The 20,412-nt window shown below is 39.9% G+C and overlaps 1 protein-coding gene across 9 annotated transcripts in view; it reads left to right on the top strand.

The window, feature by feature from the left end:
- The window catches only part of BTBD9 (BTB domain containing 9), a 410,681-nt gene that overhangs the window by 47,838 nt on the left and 342,431 nt on the right, over positions 1–20,412 (top strand). For 8 of the 9 annotated variants that reach the window (XR_012034324.1, XR_012034323.1, XR_012034326.1 and 5 more), the window contains 2 exons: positions 11,998–12,217; positions 14,753–14,872. Coding sequence is in view for 6 of the 9 variants with exons in the window: in XM_072833183.1 (XP_072689284.1) it covers positions 11,998–12,217; positions 14,753–14,872 (340 nt within the window). In the remaining 3 variants the exon portion in view is untranslated. The remainder of the gene's footprint in view (positions 1–11,997; positions 12,218–14,752; positions 14,873–20,412) is intronic. The other variant, XM_072833188.1, reaches the window with a different exon arrangement.

A 20,412-nucleotide genomic window follows, 5' to 3' on the forward strand; every position in this document is an offset into this window, starting at 1 on the left:
AACCAAATTACAGCAATGTTTCTCCTCCTTAAAAAAAAAGGGGGGGATCCAAAGGATATATTTTTTAAAGATTTTATTTATTTATTTATTCATGAGAGACACCAAGAAAGAGGCAGAGACACAGAGGCAGAGGGAGAAGCAGGCTCCCTGTGGGGAGCCTAATGCATAACTCAGTCCCAGGATCCCAGGATCAAGCCCTGAGCAGAAAAAAAGGGGGATCCGAAGGATATATTTTTTAAAGATTTTATTTATTTATTCATGAGAGACACCAAGAGGCAGAGAGACACAGAGGCAGAGGGAGAAGCAGGCTCCCTGTGGGGAGCCTAATGCATAACTCAGTCCCAGGATCCCAGGATCAAGCCCTGAGCAGAAGGCAGCTGAACTGCAGAGCCACCCAGGCACCACCACCCACAAAGGTTATTTTTTAACTTAACAGTTATGATTAGTCTTTCTGGGGAGATGGTTTTGGCTAGTTTTGTACACACACCTGGGGAAAGGAATTATCTCTTAATGAAATTATTTTTTTTCCTTAGAATATTTTAACTACCTGCACTCAAACCATTCCCTTAATGCTTAGTTTGTCATAACTATTGAGGTATTATTTCTGCCTTGAAAGTGGTTTTTCTGATCAGACTGGATTATACTACTTTTGTGTGTCTCAGATTTTATTTTACTTTATATTTTTAAAAGATTTTATTTATTTATTCATGAGAGACACAGAGAGAGAGGCAGAGAAATAGGCAGAGGTAGAATCAGGCTCCCTGTGGGAAGCCTGATGTCGAACTTGATCCCGTACCCCAGGATCACGCCCTGAGCCAAAGACAGATGCTCAACCCCTGAGCCACCCAGATGACTTGTGCGTGTCTAAGATTCTAGACTTTAGGAAAGAGGACCATAATTATTATTGAGGAAATAATAATAAGAGGAAATAACAATTTATTATTTCTTCACATGTTTATAGCAGGGAGCATATCACAACTTCCATTCTCAAGATTTCACTTTTTAAAACATTTTATTTATTTATTTGAGAGAGAGAGAAGAAGCACAAGCCAATGGAAGGGCAGAGGGAGAGAGAGTCTCAAGCAGACTTACTGCTGAGCATGGAGCCCAGTGCAGGGCTTGAGCTCGGGACCTGAGTCAAAGCCAAGAGTCAGCTACTCAACCGACTGAGCCACCCAGCTACCCCTGAAACTTTTAATACTTTAAAACTTTTTGACTTATATTTTATTTATCTCTCCAACTACAGTTTATAGTATCTTCATTGGTAAACTAGGGGCTTCACAAGGAATCCCTCCTGAGTATTCCTCAGTGGAGGCATTTTATGTCCGATATGTACTTGTCTGTATGAGATGATGAGCTGCTGGAGGCTGAGTCCACTGCAGTCCAGCACACAGAAGACAGCTTAGGAGTTTTCTGTTCTTTAAATAATAAATAGGATGAAGGTTCCATTCAGCTCTTAGAAGTTTTCATTCTGTGATCTTTATAAGTAACTTGCCTAAAGTTACTGAGTGAAATCAATGCCTGAGCTGGAACCAAAGTGCTGATCTGACTCATGAGGCCAGTGCTCTTCAATAGAGTCTCCTGCCTGGAATATTGTCTGTTTCTGTTTTGTGTTTGGTGTGTTTGAGCACCAGTACTGTTAAGTGTGGAGAGGAAGCTTGTGGAGAGTGGAGATAATGGGGAGAGTTGGAAGACAGGAGTGTCAAGGAAGCCATTTGTAATGCTGTGTTTGTTACAAGGGAGCAGCCACACGTTTTTCAGGGAAGTCAGGTTGGGGAGTACAAAATGATTTGGGGTACAGAATTAGGTAAAGAGATTGCAGTGGGCAGAGAACTGAGTGTGGCTCCAAATGTTACCCATCATGAGTGGACAACTATCTCAGCCTAGATGGTAATCTTAGGCTGAGATAGTTCAGTAAAGATAGTTCAGTAAAGAACTACTAGAAAGTTCAGTAAAGGATAATTAAGAACATAACACAATTAAAGAAAAACTCAAGATAATTAGCCTAGCAGCACTCAGATTTTGGCACTGTTTCACTAGCGGCAGGTCTTATTCATTTTCTTTGTTTTTCTAATAATTGGCTTGTTTCTGCCTAGCTGTGGAACTTCAAAGCTTAATTTTTTTCATGTTTGTAAAATGCATCCAAAATTACAAACATAAGGAAAACTTTTGTTATCTGCTATGTTGTTTAATCCCTAACACCCTATATTCTTTGAGAGCTCAGAGCTCTTTTTCTCTACTGATAAAATTATAGATGGTAAGAATATTTGTGGTTTGAGGTATTTTACTATGACTTGAATTTTCTCATGATCACTTTTCTTCTTAAATTCTTCTTAAATGTAACTATAGGTTTTTCATATGCATGCAGACATACACACATGCACAAATACTTGGGAGTTGGATTTTTATCCCATGAGACATTCAGATTATGGTCACCATGAGAGAATTTCCACTTGTGTAAATGTTTCCCGTTTTAAAGTAAAAGATACTTTCAGGGGATCTGTATCAAGAATAGTTAGAAAAGTTCTCAAGCACTCTTGAAATAAACTTCAAAAGAAGACTTTAGACTTGTAGCAATTTCATTTCTATTTTAGACTTTTAGTTATAGTCACTTGAAACCTTTGTGCCTAGTGTTTTATTCTGAGCTTGATAAATTTTAGAGATGAAGGAGCTTATATTTAGAGAAAATCAAAGAGTAGCAACACTTTCTAAATTCTGAAAGCTTGAGTTCCTCCCTTTTTGGCGTGGTCTTGACTAATGGTGTCAGAACTGTTGGAGGTGGTTCCAGTGGTCTTCAACAACAGGCTTCAGACCCCCACATTTTACACCCAGCAATAAAGGAACAGATCTCTTTTTACCAAGGGGTACACATTGTTGACACTGAAAAGTGCAAATTGGAAGTTTTTGTTTGCTTTATAAACTGCTTCATCTCTAGATTGGAGGCTGCAGGAGGGCAGGACCCATTTCTGTTTCATTCTCTCATAGATTCCTATGGTATCTGGTACAGATTGAATCCTCTGTAAATGGTTTTTGGCTGAATGCTTTATACTTACAGGGTACTGTAGCATGTATTATTTGTGGTACGATATTTACAGTAATGCAGTGGGTGGGTTGGACATAGCATTATTTGTAGATGAGAAAACAGATTCTGATTCAAAGGCACTGAGGGGTCTCACTCAGGGCCAGTGGGTGGTGGAGCCCAAGTCTTCTCACTTTAAATACAACTTTGTTTGTTTTTATCCTATATCAGACTCTGTTTTTTTTTTTAATTTTTATTTATTTTATTATTTATGATAGTCACAGAGAGAGAGAGAGAGAGGCAGAGACACAGGCAGAGGGAGAAGCAGGCTCCATGCACCGGGAGCCCGACGTGGGATTTGATCCCGGGTCTCCAGGATTGCGCCCTGGGCCAAAGGCAGGCGCCAAACTGCTGCGCCACCCAGGGATCCCAATATATCAGACTCTGTTTTTTCCCTCTGAGTCTTAGGCCACCTTACAGGGAAGGGATTAGAGAGAGGGATAAATATGGTCTTCCCGTCAAAAATCCTTATGAGAGAGGTGGCAGGCAGGGCTCCTGGAGGCAGACTGCCAAGTTCTAATCATAGCTCTGTCACTGGCGGGCTCTGTGACCTTAGGAACCAAAGTCTGTCTGGCTTTTCTCTGCCCTTACTTCCCCATCTGTGAAATGGACACATAATGGTATTTCATGCAAAGAGTTATAAGGAGTAAATCAAAGGAATTAATAAGGTTTGTTAAATAAGTGAGAAATAAATATGAAGAATATGTACGATTACCATGAACTAATAGAACTCAGGAAGTTATAAACCTGTATGAAAAACGCAGAAGAGGTTGAGCATGACTAGGTTTCATTTGCTTTTTTCTTTTCTGAGTTGCCTTAGCCTTTTGCAAGTTAAATAGTCCCATGCACCCCCCATTTGTCACCTGCATTATTGTCATCTTTGTTATCACTCTCTTTACCTGGCTTCATCTGAAAATTATATAAATATATATATATATATATATATATAATTTTCAATGTAATGAAAATCATATATATATAATTTTCAATGTAATATATAATTTTATTATTTTAATATAAATAATATAAAATATAAAATAATATTAAAATAATTATTTTAATATAATTTATATTATATATAATTATATATATAGAGAGAGAGAGCGTGAGCATGTGTGTGTGCGACCAGGGGTTCAGGAAAGAGAGAAAATCATAAGCAGGCTCTGTGGCCAGCACAGAGCCTGATGCAGGGCTCAATCTCACAACCCTGAGATCACGACCTGAGCTAAAATCAAAAGTCAGACACTTAATCAACTGAGCCACCCAGGCATCCCTGAAAAAAATTTTTTTTAAAACCACATTTTCAAAGAAATATACGGTGATGAGTTACTTACCCCTTTTCCCTAAGAGCCTTATTATAGCTTGCACTGTTCCCTATTCAGATCACATAGTCAAGATGTATATGTACTGTGAGAATTCAGCATTTATTTATAGTCTGTAAACTTGCTTAGTTCTCTTATTATTGTGTGTTTTTTAGTATATAACTTTGTAATCATTCTGATAAATTATTTTTTAGAGCTTACTATGTGCTTTGCAAGTATCATCTCATTCAACCCTTCCAACAAATAAGCGAAAACACTTGGGGCTAGGGATTGCCCTCTTGAGAGACTGAAGTTCAGAGAAGATAACTTCCCCAAAGTGGTTTGCCTGGTTAAAGGTGTCGCCACTATTTGAACTCTGACTCTGAAGGTCAAGCTCTTCACATCTGCTAAAGCTGCCACCTGTCCCTCCACGGGGAGTGTCAGTTAGAACGTTGGCACCTAGAGGACAGGCTCCAGATCTGTGAAGCAAGCTTTGCAAGGAGGACTTCAGAGTTCCAGAAACAATTGACACTTAATAAATCTAGTGTGGGAAGGGGGAAGGAGTTTAATTAGAACCATAACATTGATTTTGATGACAGACTGAATTTTCAGTTGTAAAAATGCTCAAGTGAAGTAAAAATACACCTTTTACACAAATTGTTTTTTAGCTAGATTAACTTCTTGAGTATTATCTGTGTATGGTCCGTGTCCAGCAACTCTAGTATATGTATTGTAATGTGTCTTATGTTGCTTTATCAGAGATCTTTTTTTTTAATAAATTTATTTTTTATTCGTGTTCAATTTACCAACATACAGAATAACACCCAGTGCTCATCCTGTCAAGTGCCCCCCTCCGTGCCCGTCACCCATTCACCCCCACCCCCCTCCCCTTCCACCACCCCTAGTTCGTTTCCCAGAGTTAGGAGTCTTTATGTTCTGTCTCCCTTTCTGATGTTTCCCACACATTTCTTCTCCCTTCCCTTATATTTCCTTTCACTATTATGTATATTCCGCAAATGAATGAGACCATATAATGTTTGTCCTTCTCCGATTGACTAACTTCACTCAGCATAATACCCTCCAGTTCCATCCACATTGAAGCAAATGGTGGGTATCTGTTGTTTCTAATGGCTGAGTAATATTCCATTGTATACATAAACCACATCTTCTTTATCCATTCATCTTTCGATGGACACCGAGGCTCCTTCCACAGTTTGGCTATTGTGGACATTGCTGTTATAAACATTGGGGTGCAGGTGTCCCGGCGTTTCATTGCATCTGAATCTTTGGGGTAAATCCCCAACAGTGCAATTGCTGGGTCGTAGGGCAGGTCTATTTTTAACTCTTTGAGGAACCTCCACACAGTTTTCCAGAGTGGCTGCACCAGGTCACATTCCCACCAACAGTGTAAGAGGGTTCCCTTTTCTCCGCATCCTCTCCAACATTTGTGGTTTCCTGCCTTGTTAATTTTCCCCATTCTCACTGGTGTGAGGTGGTATCTCATTGTGGTTTTGATTTGTATTTCCCTGATGGCAAGTGATGTGGAGCATTTTCTCATGTGCTTGTTGCCATGTCTATGTCTTCCTCTGTGAGATTTCTCTTCATGTCTTTTGCCCATTTCATGATTGGATTGTTTCTTTGGTGTTGAGTTTAAGAAGTTCTTTATAGATCTTGGAAACTAGCCCTTTATCTGATACGTCATTTGCAAATATCTTCTCCCATTCTGTAGGTTGTCTTTTAGTTTTGTTGACTGTATCCTTTGCTGTGCAAAAGCTTCTTATCTTGATGAAGTCCCAATAGTTCATTTTTGCTTTTGTTTCTTTTGCCTTCCTGGATGTATCTTGCAAGAAGTTACTGTGGCCGAGTTCAAAAAGGGTGTTGCCTGTGTTCTCCTCTAGGATTTTGATGGAATCTTGTCTCACATTTAGATCTTTCATCCATTTTGAGTTTATCTTTGTGTATGGTGCAAGAGAGTGGTCTAGTTTCATTCTTCTGCATGTGGATGTCCACTTTTCCCAGCACCATTTATTGAAGAGACTGTCTTTCTTCCAATGGATAGTCTTTCCTCCTTTATCGAATATTAGTTGGCCATAAAGTTCAGGGTCCACTTCTGGGTTCTCTATTCTGTTCCATTGATCTATGTGTCTGTTTTTGTGCCAATACCACACTGTCTTGATGATGCTTTGTAGTACACAGCTTTGTAGTACAACCTGAAATCTGGCATTGTGATGCCCCCAGATATGGTTTTCTTTTGTAAAATTCCCCTGGCTATTCGGGGTCTTTTCTGATTCCACACAAATCTTAAAATAATTTGTTCTAACTCTCTGAAGAAAGTCCATGTTATTTTGATAGGGATTGCATTAAACGTGTAAATTGCCCTGGGTAACATTGACATTTTCACAATATTAATTCTGCCAATCCAGAAGCATGGAATATTTTTCTATCTCTTTGTGTCTTCCTCAATTTCTTTCAGAAGTGTTCTATAGTTTTTAGGGTATAGATCCTTTACCTCTGGTTAGGTTTATTTCTAGGTATCTTATGCTTTTGGGTGCAATTGTAAATGGGATGGACTCCTTAATTTCTCTTTCTTCAGTCTCATTGTTAGTGTATAGAAATGCCATTGATTTCTGGGCATTGATTTTGTATCCTGCCATGCTACCAAATTGCTGTATGAGTTCTAGCAATCTTGGGGTGGAGGCTTTTGGGTTTTCTATGTAGAGTATCATGTCATCGGTGAAGAGGGAGAGTTTGACTACTTCTTTGCCAATTTGAATGCCTTTAATGTCTTTTTGTTGTCTGATTGCTGAGGCTAGGACTTCCAGTACTATGTTGAATAGCAGTAGTGAGAGTAGACATCCCTGTCTTGTTCCTAATATTAGGGGAAAGGCTCTCAGTGCTTCCCCATTGAGAATGATATTTGCTGTGGGCTTTTCATAGATGGCTTTTAAGATGTTGAGGAATGTTCCCTCTATCCCTATACTCTGAAGAGTTTTGATCAGGAATGGATGCTGTATTTTGTCAAATGCTTTCTCTGCATCTAATGAGAGGATCATATGGTTCTTGGTTTTTCTCCTGCTGATATGATGAATCACATTGATTGTTTTACGAGTGTTGAACCAGTCTTGTGTCCCGGGGATAAATCCTACTTGGTCATGGTGAATAATTTTCTTAATGGATCCTATTGGCCAGTATCTTGTTGAGAGTTTTTGCATCCATGTTCATCAGGGATATTGGTCTGTAATTCTCCTTTTTGGTGGGGTCTTTGTCTGGTTTTGGAATTAAGGTGATGCTGGCCTCATAGAACGAATTTGGAAGTACTCCATCTCTTTCTATCTTTCCAAACAGCTTTAGTAGAATAGGTATGGTTTCTTCTTTAAACGTTTGATAGAATTCCCCTGGGGAACCATCTGGCCCTGGACTTTTGTGTCTTCGGAGGTATTTGATGACTGCTTCAATTTCCTCCCTGGTTATTGGCCTGTTCAGGTTTTCTATTTCTTCCTGTTCCAGTTTTGGTAGTTTGTGGCTTTCCAGGAATGCGTCCATTTCTTCTAGATTGCCTAATTTATTGGTGTATAACTGCTCATAATATGTTTTTAAAATCGTTTGTATTTCCTTGGTGTTGGTAGTGATCTCTCCTTTTTTATTCATGATTTTATTAATTTGAGTCTTTTCTATTTTGTTTTTAATAAGGCTGGCTAATGGTTTATCTATCTTATTAATTCTTTCAAAGAACCAACTCCTGGTTCTGTTAATGTGTTCCACAGTTCTTCTGGTCTCGATTTCGTTGAGTTCTGCTCGAATCTTTATTAACTCTCTTCTTCTGCTGGGTGTACGATCTATTTGCTGTTTTTTCTCTAGCTCCTTTATGTGTAAGGTTAGCTTTTGTATTTGAGTTCTTTCCAGTTTTTGAATGGCTGCTTGTATTGCGATGTATTTCCCCCTTAGGACTGCTTTTGCTGCATTCCAAAGATTTTGAACGGCTGTATCTTCATTCTCATTAGTTTCCATGAATCTTTTTAATTCTTCCTTAATTTTCTGGTTGACCCTTTCATCTTTTAGCAGGATGGTCCTTAACCTCCACGTGTTTGAGGTCCTTCCAAACTTCTTGTGATTTAGTTCTAATTTCAAGGTATTATGGTCTGAGAATATGCAGGCGACGATCCCAATCTTTTGGTATCGGTTCAGACCCGATTTGTGACCCAGTATGTGGTCTATTCTGGAGAAAGTTCCATGTGCACTTGAGAAGAATGTGTATTCAGTTGAGTTTGGATGTAAAGTTCTGTAGATATCTGTGAAATCCATCTGGTCCAGTGTATCATTTAAAGCTCTCGTTTCTTTGGAGATGTTGTGTTTAGAAGACCTATCGAGTATAGAAAGAGCTAGATTGAAGTCACCAAGTATAAGTGTATTATTATCTAAGTATTTCTTCACTTTGGTTATTAATTTATTTATATATTTGGCAGCTCCCACATTCAGGGCATATATATTGAGGATTGTTAAGTCCTCTTGTTGGATAGATCCTTTAAGTATGATATAGTGTCCCTCTTCATCTCTCACTACAGTCTTCGAGGTAAATTTTAGTTTATCTGATATAAGGATGGCTACCCCTGCTTTCTTTTGAGAACCATTTGAATGGTAAATGGTTCCCCAACCTTTTATTTTTAGGCTGAAGGTGTTCTTCTGTCTAAAATGAGTCTCTTGTAGACAGCAAATAGATGGGTCCTGCTTTTTTATCCAGTCTGAAACCCTGCGCCTTTTGATGGGGTCATTAGGCCCGTTCACGTTCAGAGTTACTATCGAAAGGTAGGAGTTTAGTGTCATCATGATATCTATTCAGTCCTTGTTTTTGTGGATTGTTCCACTGAACTTCTTCTTAAAGGGGAATTTTAAGAGTCCCCCTAAAATTTTTTGCAGAGCTGGTTTGGAGGTCACATATTCTTTCAGTTCCTGCCTGTCTTGGAAGCTCTTTATCTCTCCTTCCATTTTGAATGAGAGCCTTGCTGGATATTCTTGGTTGCATGTTCTTCTCATTTAGGACCCTGAATATATCCTGCCAGCCCTTTCTGGCCTGCCAGGTCTCTGTGGAGAGGTCTGCTGTTACCCTAATACTCCTCCCCATAAAAGTCAGGGATTTCTTGTCTCTTGCTGCTTTAAGGATCTTCTCTTTATCTTTGGAATTTGCAAGCTTAACTATTAGATGTCGAGGTGTTGAACGGTTTTTATTGATTTTAGTGGGGGGATCTCTCTATTTCCTGGATCTGAATGCCTGTTTCCCTTCCCAGATTAGGAAAGTTTTCAGCTATCATTTGTTTAAATACATATTCTGGCCCTCTGTCTTTTCGGCACCCTTGGGAACCCCAGTTAAACGTAGGTTTTTCTTCCTCAGGCTGTCGTTTATTTCCCTTAATCTATCTTCATGGTCTTTTAATTGTTTGTCTCTTTTTTCCTCAGTTTCCCTCTTTGCCATCAACTTGTCTTCTATGTCACTTACTCGTTCTTCCACCTCGTTAACCCTTGTCGTTAGGACTTCTAGTTTGGATTGCATCTCATTCAATTGATTTTTAATTTCTGCCTGATTGGATCTAAATTCTGCAGTCAAGAAGTCTCTTGAGTCCTTTATGCTTTTTTCTAGAGCCACCAGTAGCTGTATAATAGTGCTTCTGAATTAGCTTTCTGACATTGAATTGTAATCCAGATTTTGTAACTCTGTGGGAGAGAGGACTGTTTCTGATTCTTTCTTTTGAGGTGAGGTTTTCTTTCTAGTCATTTTGCTCAGTGCAGAGTGGCCAAAAACAAGTTGTATTGGGAGAAGGAGAAAAAGGGAGGAGAGAAAGAAGGAAAGAAAAGAGAAAAAAAACAAGAAAAAAGGAAGAAGAGAAGAAAAAGAGAGAAAAAGAAAGGGAAAAAAAAAGGGTGGGGGAAGCAAACAAATCAAAAAGAAAAAAAAACCCAAAAACATGGGGGAGTATCTTCTGATTCTGTATACTTTAAGTCCCTTGGCTTCCCCTGGAACTTGTCCGTCTCGTTGGTCTTCTGGGGGATGGGCCTGTTGTGCTGATTTTCAGGTGTGAGCACTTGGGGGAGCTGCTCTGCCCCCTCCCTGGTACAGGGCTCAGTGGGGGTTGTTTACCCCGTGAGGCCGCAGGAGGAACAACCGCAGTGGTGGCAGCCAGCTCTGGAGCCCTAGAGTCAGCTGCCGCAGTAACTAGGGAGCCCTCCATTTGCAGGGCCTGGAGGCTCCGGGCAGGAGCGTCCTTGGGGTCCTGGGCCCTCCCAGCCTCTGCGTGTCCCGGGGGAGGCCGGATCCCGGGCTGTGTCCCGGCGCCCTGTGCTCGCGGGGCCTGCGCTGTTGGATTCGCGCTCCCGCCCCGCAGCCCCCTCCGCGGAGCCGCCCCCGAGCCCCCCGAGCTGCTCCCGCCCCGCAGCCCCCTCCGCGGAGCCGCCCCCGAGCCCCTCCGAGCTGCTCCTGGAACCGCGCAGCCCCCTCCACACGGAGCCTCTTCCTCTGCCCGAGCCCCCCGAGCTGCTCCCGTCCCGCAGCCCCCTCCGCGAAGCCGCCCCCGAGCCCCCTCCGAGCTGCTCCCGCCCCTCAGCCCCCTCCGCGGAGCCGCCCCCGAGCCCCCCGAGCTGCTCCCGTCCCGCAGCCCCCTCCGCGGAGCCGCCCCCGAGCCCCCCGAGCTGCTCCCGTCCCGCAGCCCCCTCCGCGGAGCCGCCCCCGAGCCCCTCCGAGCTGCTCCGGGTCCCGCCGTGCGCTGCAGCCCTTAGGGAGCTCGGCACACTCTCCCGGGCGCAGGTGCCTGTTAGTGTCCCCGGGAGCCCGAGGGCATCCCCGCCCTCCTGGGTCCTGCTCCAACTCCCCGCGAGCCTCTTTCCGCCCGGGAAGGTCGGTGCAGCTCCTGCTCCTCCGGGACGGGGCTCTCCTGTCCTGGGGACACTCGCCCCGGCCTCAGCCCGGCTCCTCGCGGGGCCCCTCCCCCTTGGAGGCCTTTTGTGTCTTTATTTCTTTTTCCCCGTCTTCCTACCTTGATACAAGCGCGAACTCTTCTCACTGTAGCATTCCAGCTGGTCTCTCTTTAAATCTCAGGCCGAATTCGTAGATTTTCAGGATGATTTGAAGGTGATCTAGGTAATTTGGTGGGGACGGGTGACTGGGGACCCTACTCTTCTGCCATCTTGCCCCTCCCCGCTTTATCAGAGATCTGACCTGTCAGCTTTGCTTTTCTATGTTGCGCTCACTCCAGATGGCAGCTATAGGTCATCTTATATGCCATTTTTGTCCTGTAGATATTAAATTAAGGCTACTAATAGAGTGAACATGTCAGAGCTGATTTGTTTGTCCTAGTACTTGTTTTGTTTCTAGTATTACCGACTTTTTCTTAGTAACATTAGTCTTAGGCACTCTGTGGCTTTGGTGTGTCATTGAATTTAAACTGTGGGTGGTATCTTAATCCTCATAGACATTCCACATCTTGTATCTCCACAGACTTCTCTCTGCCATTTTTAAATGAAATGCACGTGATAAAATCAACTAGAATGCTAGAATTTTGTGTTCTTCCCAACAATACAGAATAATTACTAAGTAATCATTAACCTTGCTTTCTCTGTTTTTAACTGTAGTACCAGAAGAAAATATTGCAACTATGAAGTATGGAGCCCAGGTTGTAAAAGGGGAGCTGAAGTCGGCCTTATTAGACGGTGATACTCAAAATTATGATTTGGATCATGGATTTTCTAGGCACCCGATTGATGATGACTGCCGTTCTGGCATTGAGATTAAGCTAGGTCAGCCATCTATTATCAATCACATTCGGATACTCCTGTGGGACCGAGATAGCCGGTGAGTGATTAGCATGACTTGGACAGAAAATGACATTATGTTTGATTGAGTTGGCCTAATTTTGTGGTCGTCTTCTTTGGCTTTTCAGATTTGATGGTTTATTTCCTTGGGATCGTTTTGCTATTTCTTTTGAAGTTTAGTTCTGGGGGAAGAGTTAAAGGCTATTATCCTTAAAAAAAAATTTTTTTTTTTGCTTTTTTTCTGCTTATAAAAGTAATGAATATGTGTTTATCATGGAAAACATAGTATAGAAAAACACAAAGACGAAGAATGAAACCATTAGTAAATCACTGGCCATTAATAACCTTTGTATATAGCTAGTATGTATCTAACTAGCACATGTAACTATATGTATTTAACTAGTCACATACACAAAACAGAAATCTGTAAAACCACACATAGTTTTACAAAATAAAGGCTAACTTCACTTTGTAATTAATACATTGTGAACATTCTACTTTAAAAAAATATCCCTTTAAAATATACTTTTAATTGTTATTTAGTATTCTTTCTGGGTTACCAATATTTATTTACTTGATTACTTACTTTTGAATACTATAACTTTTTAGATGCATTTAATCCTATGGATGAAGGAAAAATTTTCTTTTCTTGTGTGGATGAATAATCATTCTCAAATATAGGAAGTTTGTGAAAAAGATTTGGTGAGCTCCAGCCTCAGAACCCACTCTGTTTTGTAGTGGCTTCAAGATTCTGCCTTCTATCCAGCACCTCTGACACTTCCCCCACTGTAGTTTCTAGGGTTCATCCATGATGCTTAGAAGTACCAGAGCAGTTGGGCGACCAAAAATTGTCTCTCATGACTGCCATCATTAACTTAAACCCTCTATACCCAGAAATTGGCATAGAGTCTCCTAGGCCCTACTCACGCCTCTTTGAGTCTGGGCTGGGAGGACTTGGTAGTATTGGCAATGATACCCTTGCGTGGTACTGCATTTCTCCTTGCACACTGGCCACCACTCAGGCCTTTTCGGCCATTTGAACCAAATATGAGGGAAGCTTCATGAAGGGAGTTTGCATTTCCCATAGGTATGGGTGTTTGAGGCTCCCAGGTTATCTTCATCTGTTTTTTCTTTATTAAGAATATATGTCCTGATATGTATCTTGTTGGATATAAAATGATGTTTAGTTGGCAAAATGGAGCTAATCCACATGTGATTTCCAAGAGTCTCTGGGCTAATAATAATAGTATAACAGTAATAATACTTATATAGCACTTTCATTACTTTTATGTGGTAGGTACTGTTCTCAAAGCTTTACATATATTTGTTTAATTAATTGTGAAATTAGTATAAAGATAATAAAAGAAAATGTTAGTATGTTTGAAACCGAAAGTAGTTACCATTTCCATGATGTTAAATATTTATAGGCCGCTTTACTTTAGTATATGCATTACATTCACAGGGGACTTAGCTTGACCATGTAGCAGTTCTTTTCTCACAGAAGTTATCATTCTCAGCAAAGGTGAAAAATTCAGAATCTTAAGCCCAAAAGATTCTGACATGTGTTGTAAAATTATAACCTGCATTACTGATAACCCAGAGAGGTTCAATAAAAGGTTATAACCTGTTTGAGACTGAGCGATAAAATGAATGGAGTGAGGGGACAGCAGAAAATGAGGGGATGACACAAAATAAGCTGACCTTTTCTGGTCACAACTGTTGGTTGCAGGCTGACATTTATGGTCGTCTAAATCTTCTGAGATTGTTCCTGTTGATATTACAGTACAAGTAATAACTGCATCTCAAATTTAAATTTGGCTTATGACAGGGGAATACAGATTTGTTCAGGATGGGACCAGCATCTAATGGTCCAGGGTAGCTGACTAGGGAATGATAGGCTATTTTCATTACTGCCAGATTATTAGCTGCCAAATTCTATGTTGTACCCAGAAGAAACACGTATTATCTCTTCACCCATGTCATTTATTTTTCTTTGGGCTGCATATTTGTGTGGGATGGTGGAGACTGGGAGGGAGATAAGCAGGTCTTTCTGAGGAACCATTCCGAGTTGGCTTCCCTGAGAGAATAGAGCTGAGCACCCAGACTAGGGAAGGTAGAAGGAGAAGGCCCATCTCCCACTTACCAATTTTCTGTTCTCTCTTCTATTATGGCTTTATTAATCTAATATAGTAGGAGCAAGCCATCCTGGCTCTGTTTGAAAAGGAACAAATATCTTGCATGCTGGGTATGTGCCAGACAGTGTGCTAGGCCCTGAATATGTGAAGATAAATATGGCATGCTCCTTGTTTTTAAGCAGCTTGTGATCTAATAAGGCATACAGACCTGTGGAGAGAGAATTACAGTACATTGTGGTGCACACTGCAATAGCAAGATCTATACAGATTTTATTATTATCAGAATTTGATTGTTATGCAGAAAGTTTTGATAGTTTGTAATACAGAAAATATAATTAGTAAGTTATATTTTTTGTATCTTTTAATGTTTTATTGAAGTATAACTTGGTTTTGTTATTTTAATATGGTACTTTTTTCTGCATTTTTCTTTTGATTCATAGGTCTTATTCATACTTCATTGAAGTGTCAATGGATGAACTTGATTGGATCAGAGTGATTGATCATTCGCAGTATCTGTGTCGTTCTTGGCAAAAGTTGTATTTTCCAGCCCGTGTCTGCCGGTTAGTTCTCATGGTTAATTAATGATTTTGCTATTTACTTAAGGAGATTTGGACCTTGGGAAACGGGCTACTTTTTTTTTTTGTCTTAAGGAAGAAGACTTTTTCAGGATATCAGTTACCATATGCATCCCAACTTTAAAAACTTAGGGAAAATATGGAAACTGAAACATCTTAATTCTAGAGTGTATTCTGTTTTATCCACAGTGTTTTGTGCCATACTTATGCAGGAGACAGGCAGTGAACGAGAAGGGACAGAGAACACTGCAAAGTGGAAATGGTTTTTAAGCTCCTTTGGTAGTCCTCAAGGCCAAGAGGAGATTTTTGGATGTTAGTTTGCACATTCTGAGTATCTGTGTTCTTTTTCTAGGTCAGTGCTTATCAATGGAGTTTGACAGAGTAAATATTTCTAGTGGGTTGGGTTTGGAGCAGGGGAAGTGGAGCTGGTGGGGCCCCAGACTCACAGCCTCCCTTCAACCAGAGCAATTTCGCTTTTATTGTTGTTATGTATTGTAGCCCCATGGAAGGTTGTTCTTAAAAAGTGTTGATGAGCTACTGTTCTCATATTTCATAGTCTTCCTTTAGGTTTAAGCCATCTTTTAAACTTCTGAAATTCTGCAAAACCTATACTGTTAATGAATTTGGGAGTTGGGAAAATAGTTCGAGGTGCCTGAAATTCTGCTGGGTTTGTTTTTTTTCTCTGGCAATTTTCCCCTTGGAAATTTCTCTCAGGTATTCCTTACCTTAAAGTCAAAAGATCAAAGGCAGAAAATGATTGGTTCATTTAGTCCAGTGTGGCAAGAGGAGAAGGAAAGGCATATGCTGGGCATAAACCAGGGACAGTGTGGACTCTTACTCCCTCCCGACCCTACCTCATCCATGACCCTAGCTGACCTCCTACTGTGGCTAATTTGGAGCAGATGGGGATGGCCCATAGCACTTAACTCTCTCAGTCAGAAGACAACCTTTAACTTAGTAAACTTATGATCGAGCAGCATCAGGATGAATTCTTACCTCCTCCAAAGGAATTCCACAAAACCTTTCAGCCTTTCTGGTACAGTAAAGAAATGTTGCCTACATTTTTTTTATTATTATTATGGGTATGAATGGACACAATATTGTTACCCAGGGACTCTCTTGTGTGAAAATGAAGAAAATCAATTTCATTTCCCCAAAGAGAGACTAAAATACTTTAGTATTGCAGGTCTGGCAGTTGCTTTTCTATCAGAGGAGTTTTGAATGGATTAAAATGAGAGGGATGAGAAATTGAGTGAAGATTTTGTATCTCAGAGCTGCCTAGGGATTCTTTGAGAGTGACAGAGGGCCCCCAACTTGGAGGAGGAGATTGAGTCTGCATTGACACAGGCTATTACGGTTGTATGGGATTGAAAAATAAGCAGCATAGCAACCAAAGCATCTGATGTGGACAGAAGGACTGTGTGTTTGCATTTAATTTGAAACAAGAGAAACATGACTCCCAGAACAAATCATGAATATAATACTAGCCATGACAGAGTCTGTGTGCTTTACCCACTCGAAAACTCACGCTGTATGGAGGGAGATGTGTGCCCTCAGTCATGATCGCTGGCTTTTACAAAATATACTTCCCCTTATTTATTAATGGGCATTATTTATACTCCCCTTTTGTGATTTTGCCTCTTCTGAGTGGCCTTGCTCTTACTGATGTAACTTTTTTGTGTCATAGAGGTTGGCTGTATTAGTTTTTGTCTTGGGATAGTCAGTTCCCAACTCTGGCCTAGAAAAATTCAGCAAAGGTGATGTTAGAGATAGTGATAACAGGAAAAGGGAAGAGTCTTGATACCCATATTAGTTAAGAAACAAAATTTCAAAGATTTATAACCACTTTAACATATATCACTACATTACTTTATAAACTCTACCTTTTGTAAAACGTTGGGGACTTTGAAGTTAAAAATGAACCTAAGAATGAGTCTCAGTTGATTATCTAAGGATGTCTTATACTTGGTATTTCTTTTCTTTTCTTTAAATACTTATTTATTTTAGAGAGAAAGAGAGTGAGCAGTGGGGAGGGGCAGAGGGAGAGGTAGAGAGAGTCTCAAGCAGACTCTATGCTGAGCGCAAAGCCCAACACAGGGCTCAATCCCACGATCCTGAGATCACAACCTGAGTGGAAACCAGGAGTCAGTTGCCCAACTGACTGCGCCACCCAGGTGACCCTGTACTTGGTATTTATCTTCATAATCGTTTATTGACTTTCTAAGCAATGTTTTAAATAAACGTTTTCCAGGGACTTCACTGGGCACATATAAATTCATCATTTCCTTAGCATGTAAGTGTTCACTTTGCATTATTTAGTTAATTTGCACATTTGTATGTTACCTTTGTTTTTCAATGTCATTTGAGTCTTTTTGTCTTACTTCTGATACTAAAATTACAACTTCTTGGAAGTGAGTATGGATTCAGATCTTTTATTATTCTTGCATGGTACTCAGGCTATGATGTAGTATGCAGTAGGTACTCTATAAATGGTTTCATGGGGTCAAGGCACTGACTGCATAATGAAAAGAGATCGATTCAGCATTGACCTGCATATATAGTCATTGTTTTTTTTTTATCCATGTTATTTGTTAAAATGTATATCGGTGCTAGAAAGGTCTCCAGTACATGGTTTACAAAAATAACCTTCTATATTTTCATGAAGAAACTGAATTTTGAGGTTAATTTTGAAGGATGTGAATATCATGTATTGAGGAAAGATTATATCAAATATATTCACAAAAGAAGAGAGACTATGAGTTGGGGAGTGTGAGATTACCTAGCTCTCTCTGAGTCTTGGCTGGATTGCATGTAAATCAGCGCTCTGTAGTCAAAAAACAAAACAAAACAAAAACATGGGCTTTGGAGTTAGAGCTCTTCTCACTCTCTGGTTTCATCTGATCATGGCATGGTGATCTTAGTAAAGTTGTGCCTCTCCAAGCTTTTGTTTCTATACCAGTAAAAAACAGGAATAACAACACCATTTATGAGTTCTGCTGTGGAAGGTTTAGATGACATAGCATGTATACAAACATTAAGTACAGTGCCTAGCCCAAAGTGAAGGCTCCGTCACTAGTGGTTTTTATTTTTAGTTTTTTTTTTCTTTTTATAATTTTAAAATTGTTTTAATTTTTATTTTTTTCTGATTTTTAAGACTCCACTTGTGTTTGACCTTCAGAGAAAAAGACCCATTCTTGCCATCCTCTCTAGCCACAGTGGCAGTCACTGTGAGGAAGTTGTTACTGACCTCAGGAGCTTAGTCTTCTCAACACTTTTCCAGATTGCTGGTCCATACACAACAGTCCCAACATGCCTTAAATGGTTTGCTCTACCTTCATAACTGCCTGTTTCCAACAGTTTTAATGTATCTTAATTTTGGTAAAGCATTTTTTTATTGTAGCAAAATATATATGGCATGCATTTTGCCATTTATATATTTGTGGAATGCAATTCAGTTAACACTTCACCTTGGCAAGGTAGTGGACATTGTCTAGCTGCAACAGATAGGATAATATCAGGCTTCAAAGCCAGAGTGATTGCTCCACCCACAGTGGTGAATGGAGGGAAATGATCTGCTCTGTTTTCCTGGGTCCTGTTTAGGAACGTGTTGTAGGGTAAATGGGGACTACTCTATGTAGCCAAAAGCCTAGACTAATAACTCCCCTCACTGAGCCCCTTCCTGAGGATGAAGAAAATTGACTTGTCCATGTTAGTATAATCTTTCATATGTCCCCCGAATCATGTTATGTCTTACCAGCTTTCTCAGGGAAAGGCAATTTCTGCCATACCTTTATGTTGTCTGCTTGGCTATCTAGTAAACTCCCATCTAGATTTTTCTAGATGCTGGAGCCCAGGGCTAAACAAAAAACACTAATAAGGAGTGGCAAATATGGAATGCTTTGGGAGTGTCTTTGAGAGTGTCTTAAAAAAATTTTTGGCTCTTTTTCAACATGGTGCTGGGAATTTGGCAGCCATTTAATGTTGCTGAAGTAGGAGAAGACTTGAAAATGTGGATGTGAAGGATAGAGGACGATTTCGGAGCCTGCAGGTGGCTTGGGTAGCTGGAATCACAAAAGTGATCCTGGGACAAAACCCAGGAGTTTAGAAAAGGAATAGTGGCCTAAAAGCACAGTCCTCAGGGTATGCCTGTTGAGAGATGGAAGAAAAGAGGAGATAGCAGACATGTTTAAACATGCTGCAGAAAAAAAAAAAATAAATAAATAAACATGCTGCAGGAGCTGGGCAGAGCCGTGAGAGGGCAATCAGGAGGGGCAGTCACTGAACACTGGCCATCGAGGGTACAGAGAAGGTGCCAGTGGGATGGCCGCATTTCACACAAGACTGGGCTTCTGCCTTTCCTATTATTTTTTAAGTACTATCATGGAAATGTGTTGTTCATGACCTTTTTATTATCAAATTATAATGTAGGACGTATTTTAAATGTTGATAAAGCTTGTCTTTTGGTAAAGTTGTATCCAATTTCCACCAGTAGCACATGAAAATGCTTTCTCTGAACCCTTGCCAATGTAGGCTTGTCAACATTTTGCCAGTGTGAGCTACGATTTATAAAAATAAATGAATAAATAAATAAGACCTCTTAATTTAGATTTATCATCAGTGAGGTACAGTATTGTTTAATAATGGTTATATGTTCTTATTTATGAAAAGTCTGTTTTTGTCTTCTGCATATTTTTCTTCTGAGGCAGTTATCTTTTTCTATCTTATGAGAACTTCATTTTGATATGTTGATATATACACATTGAAATATACAGGTGTGTGTATGTGTATATATATATATATATATATATATATATATGCCATCTTTTTGCCTGTCATGTATTGTGCAATTTGTTTTTCATTTTTAGTGTCTTACTGGTACTTTTTGCCATCCAGAATTTTACTTTTTAAAAAATGTCCAGTCTCTTAATCTTTTTTTTTTTTTTTTTTAAATCTCTGGTGGTTTGCTATCATGTTTAGAAAGGTGTTTCTCAAAATTTTTTCTACTATTTGTTATTTTTGTCTTTATATCTAGATGTTAATTCAGCCAGAACATTTTTTGTGTGTTTTCAGGTAGGGATAGTCAGTTACTAAGGCAATTTATTTAATAATTGTTCCTTACCACACGAATGTGAACAGTCATATTTATCTTATGCTAAATTCTAGCATTTACTCCACTGTTTCACTGATTTCTTTGCCTATAGCTGAAAGTGTTTTAACTGTAGTTTCCCTTCCCTCCTTTTTCTTCTTTTCTTAGAATGAGGTATTATAATGTGCCACATGTGTCGTGGAAAAAAGAAAGAGTGTTATAGAGCATCTGCCAGCCTGTCTTCTGGTCTCATTGGTCACATTAGAGGCCATAAATGATGATAAACATCTTACTAGCATTGTTCTGTTTTAACTTTAACAAGAAATTTAGGCATGCTTCATCAGCTAAAGATTTTTCTTCATTTATTCGTCTGTTCATTCATTTGTCACTCACTCATTCCAAAATAAGCTCCTACTTTGTGCTATGCACTGTACTTAAT

This window comes from Canis lupus, chromosome 7 (genome assembly GCF_048164855.1).
Source record: "Canis lupus baileyi chromosome 7, mCanLup2.hap1, whole genome shotgun sequence".
Lineage (NCBI taxonomy): Eukaryota > Metazoa > Chordata > Mammalia > Carnivora > Canidae > Canis > Canis lupus.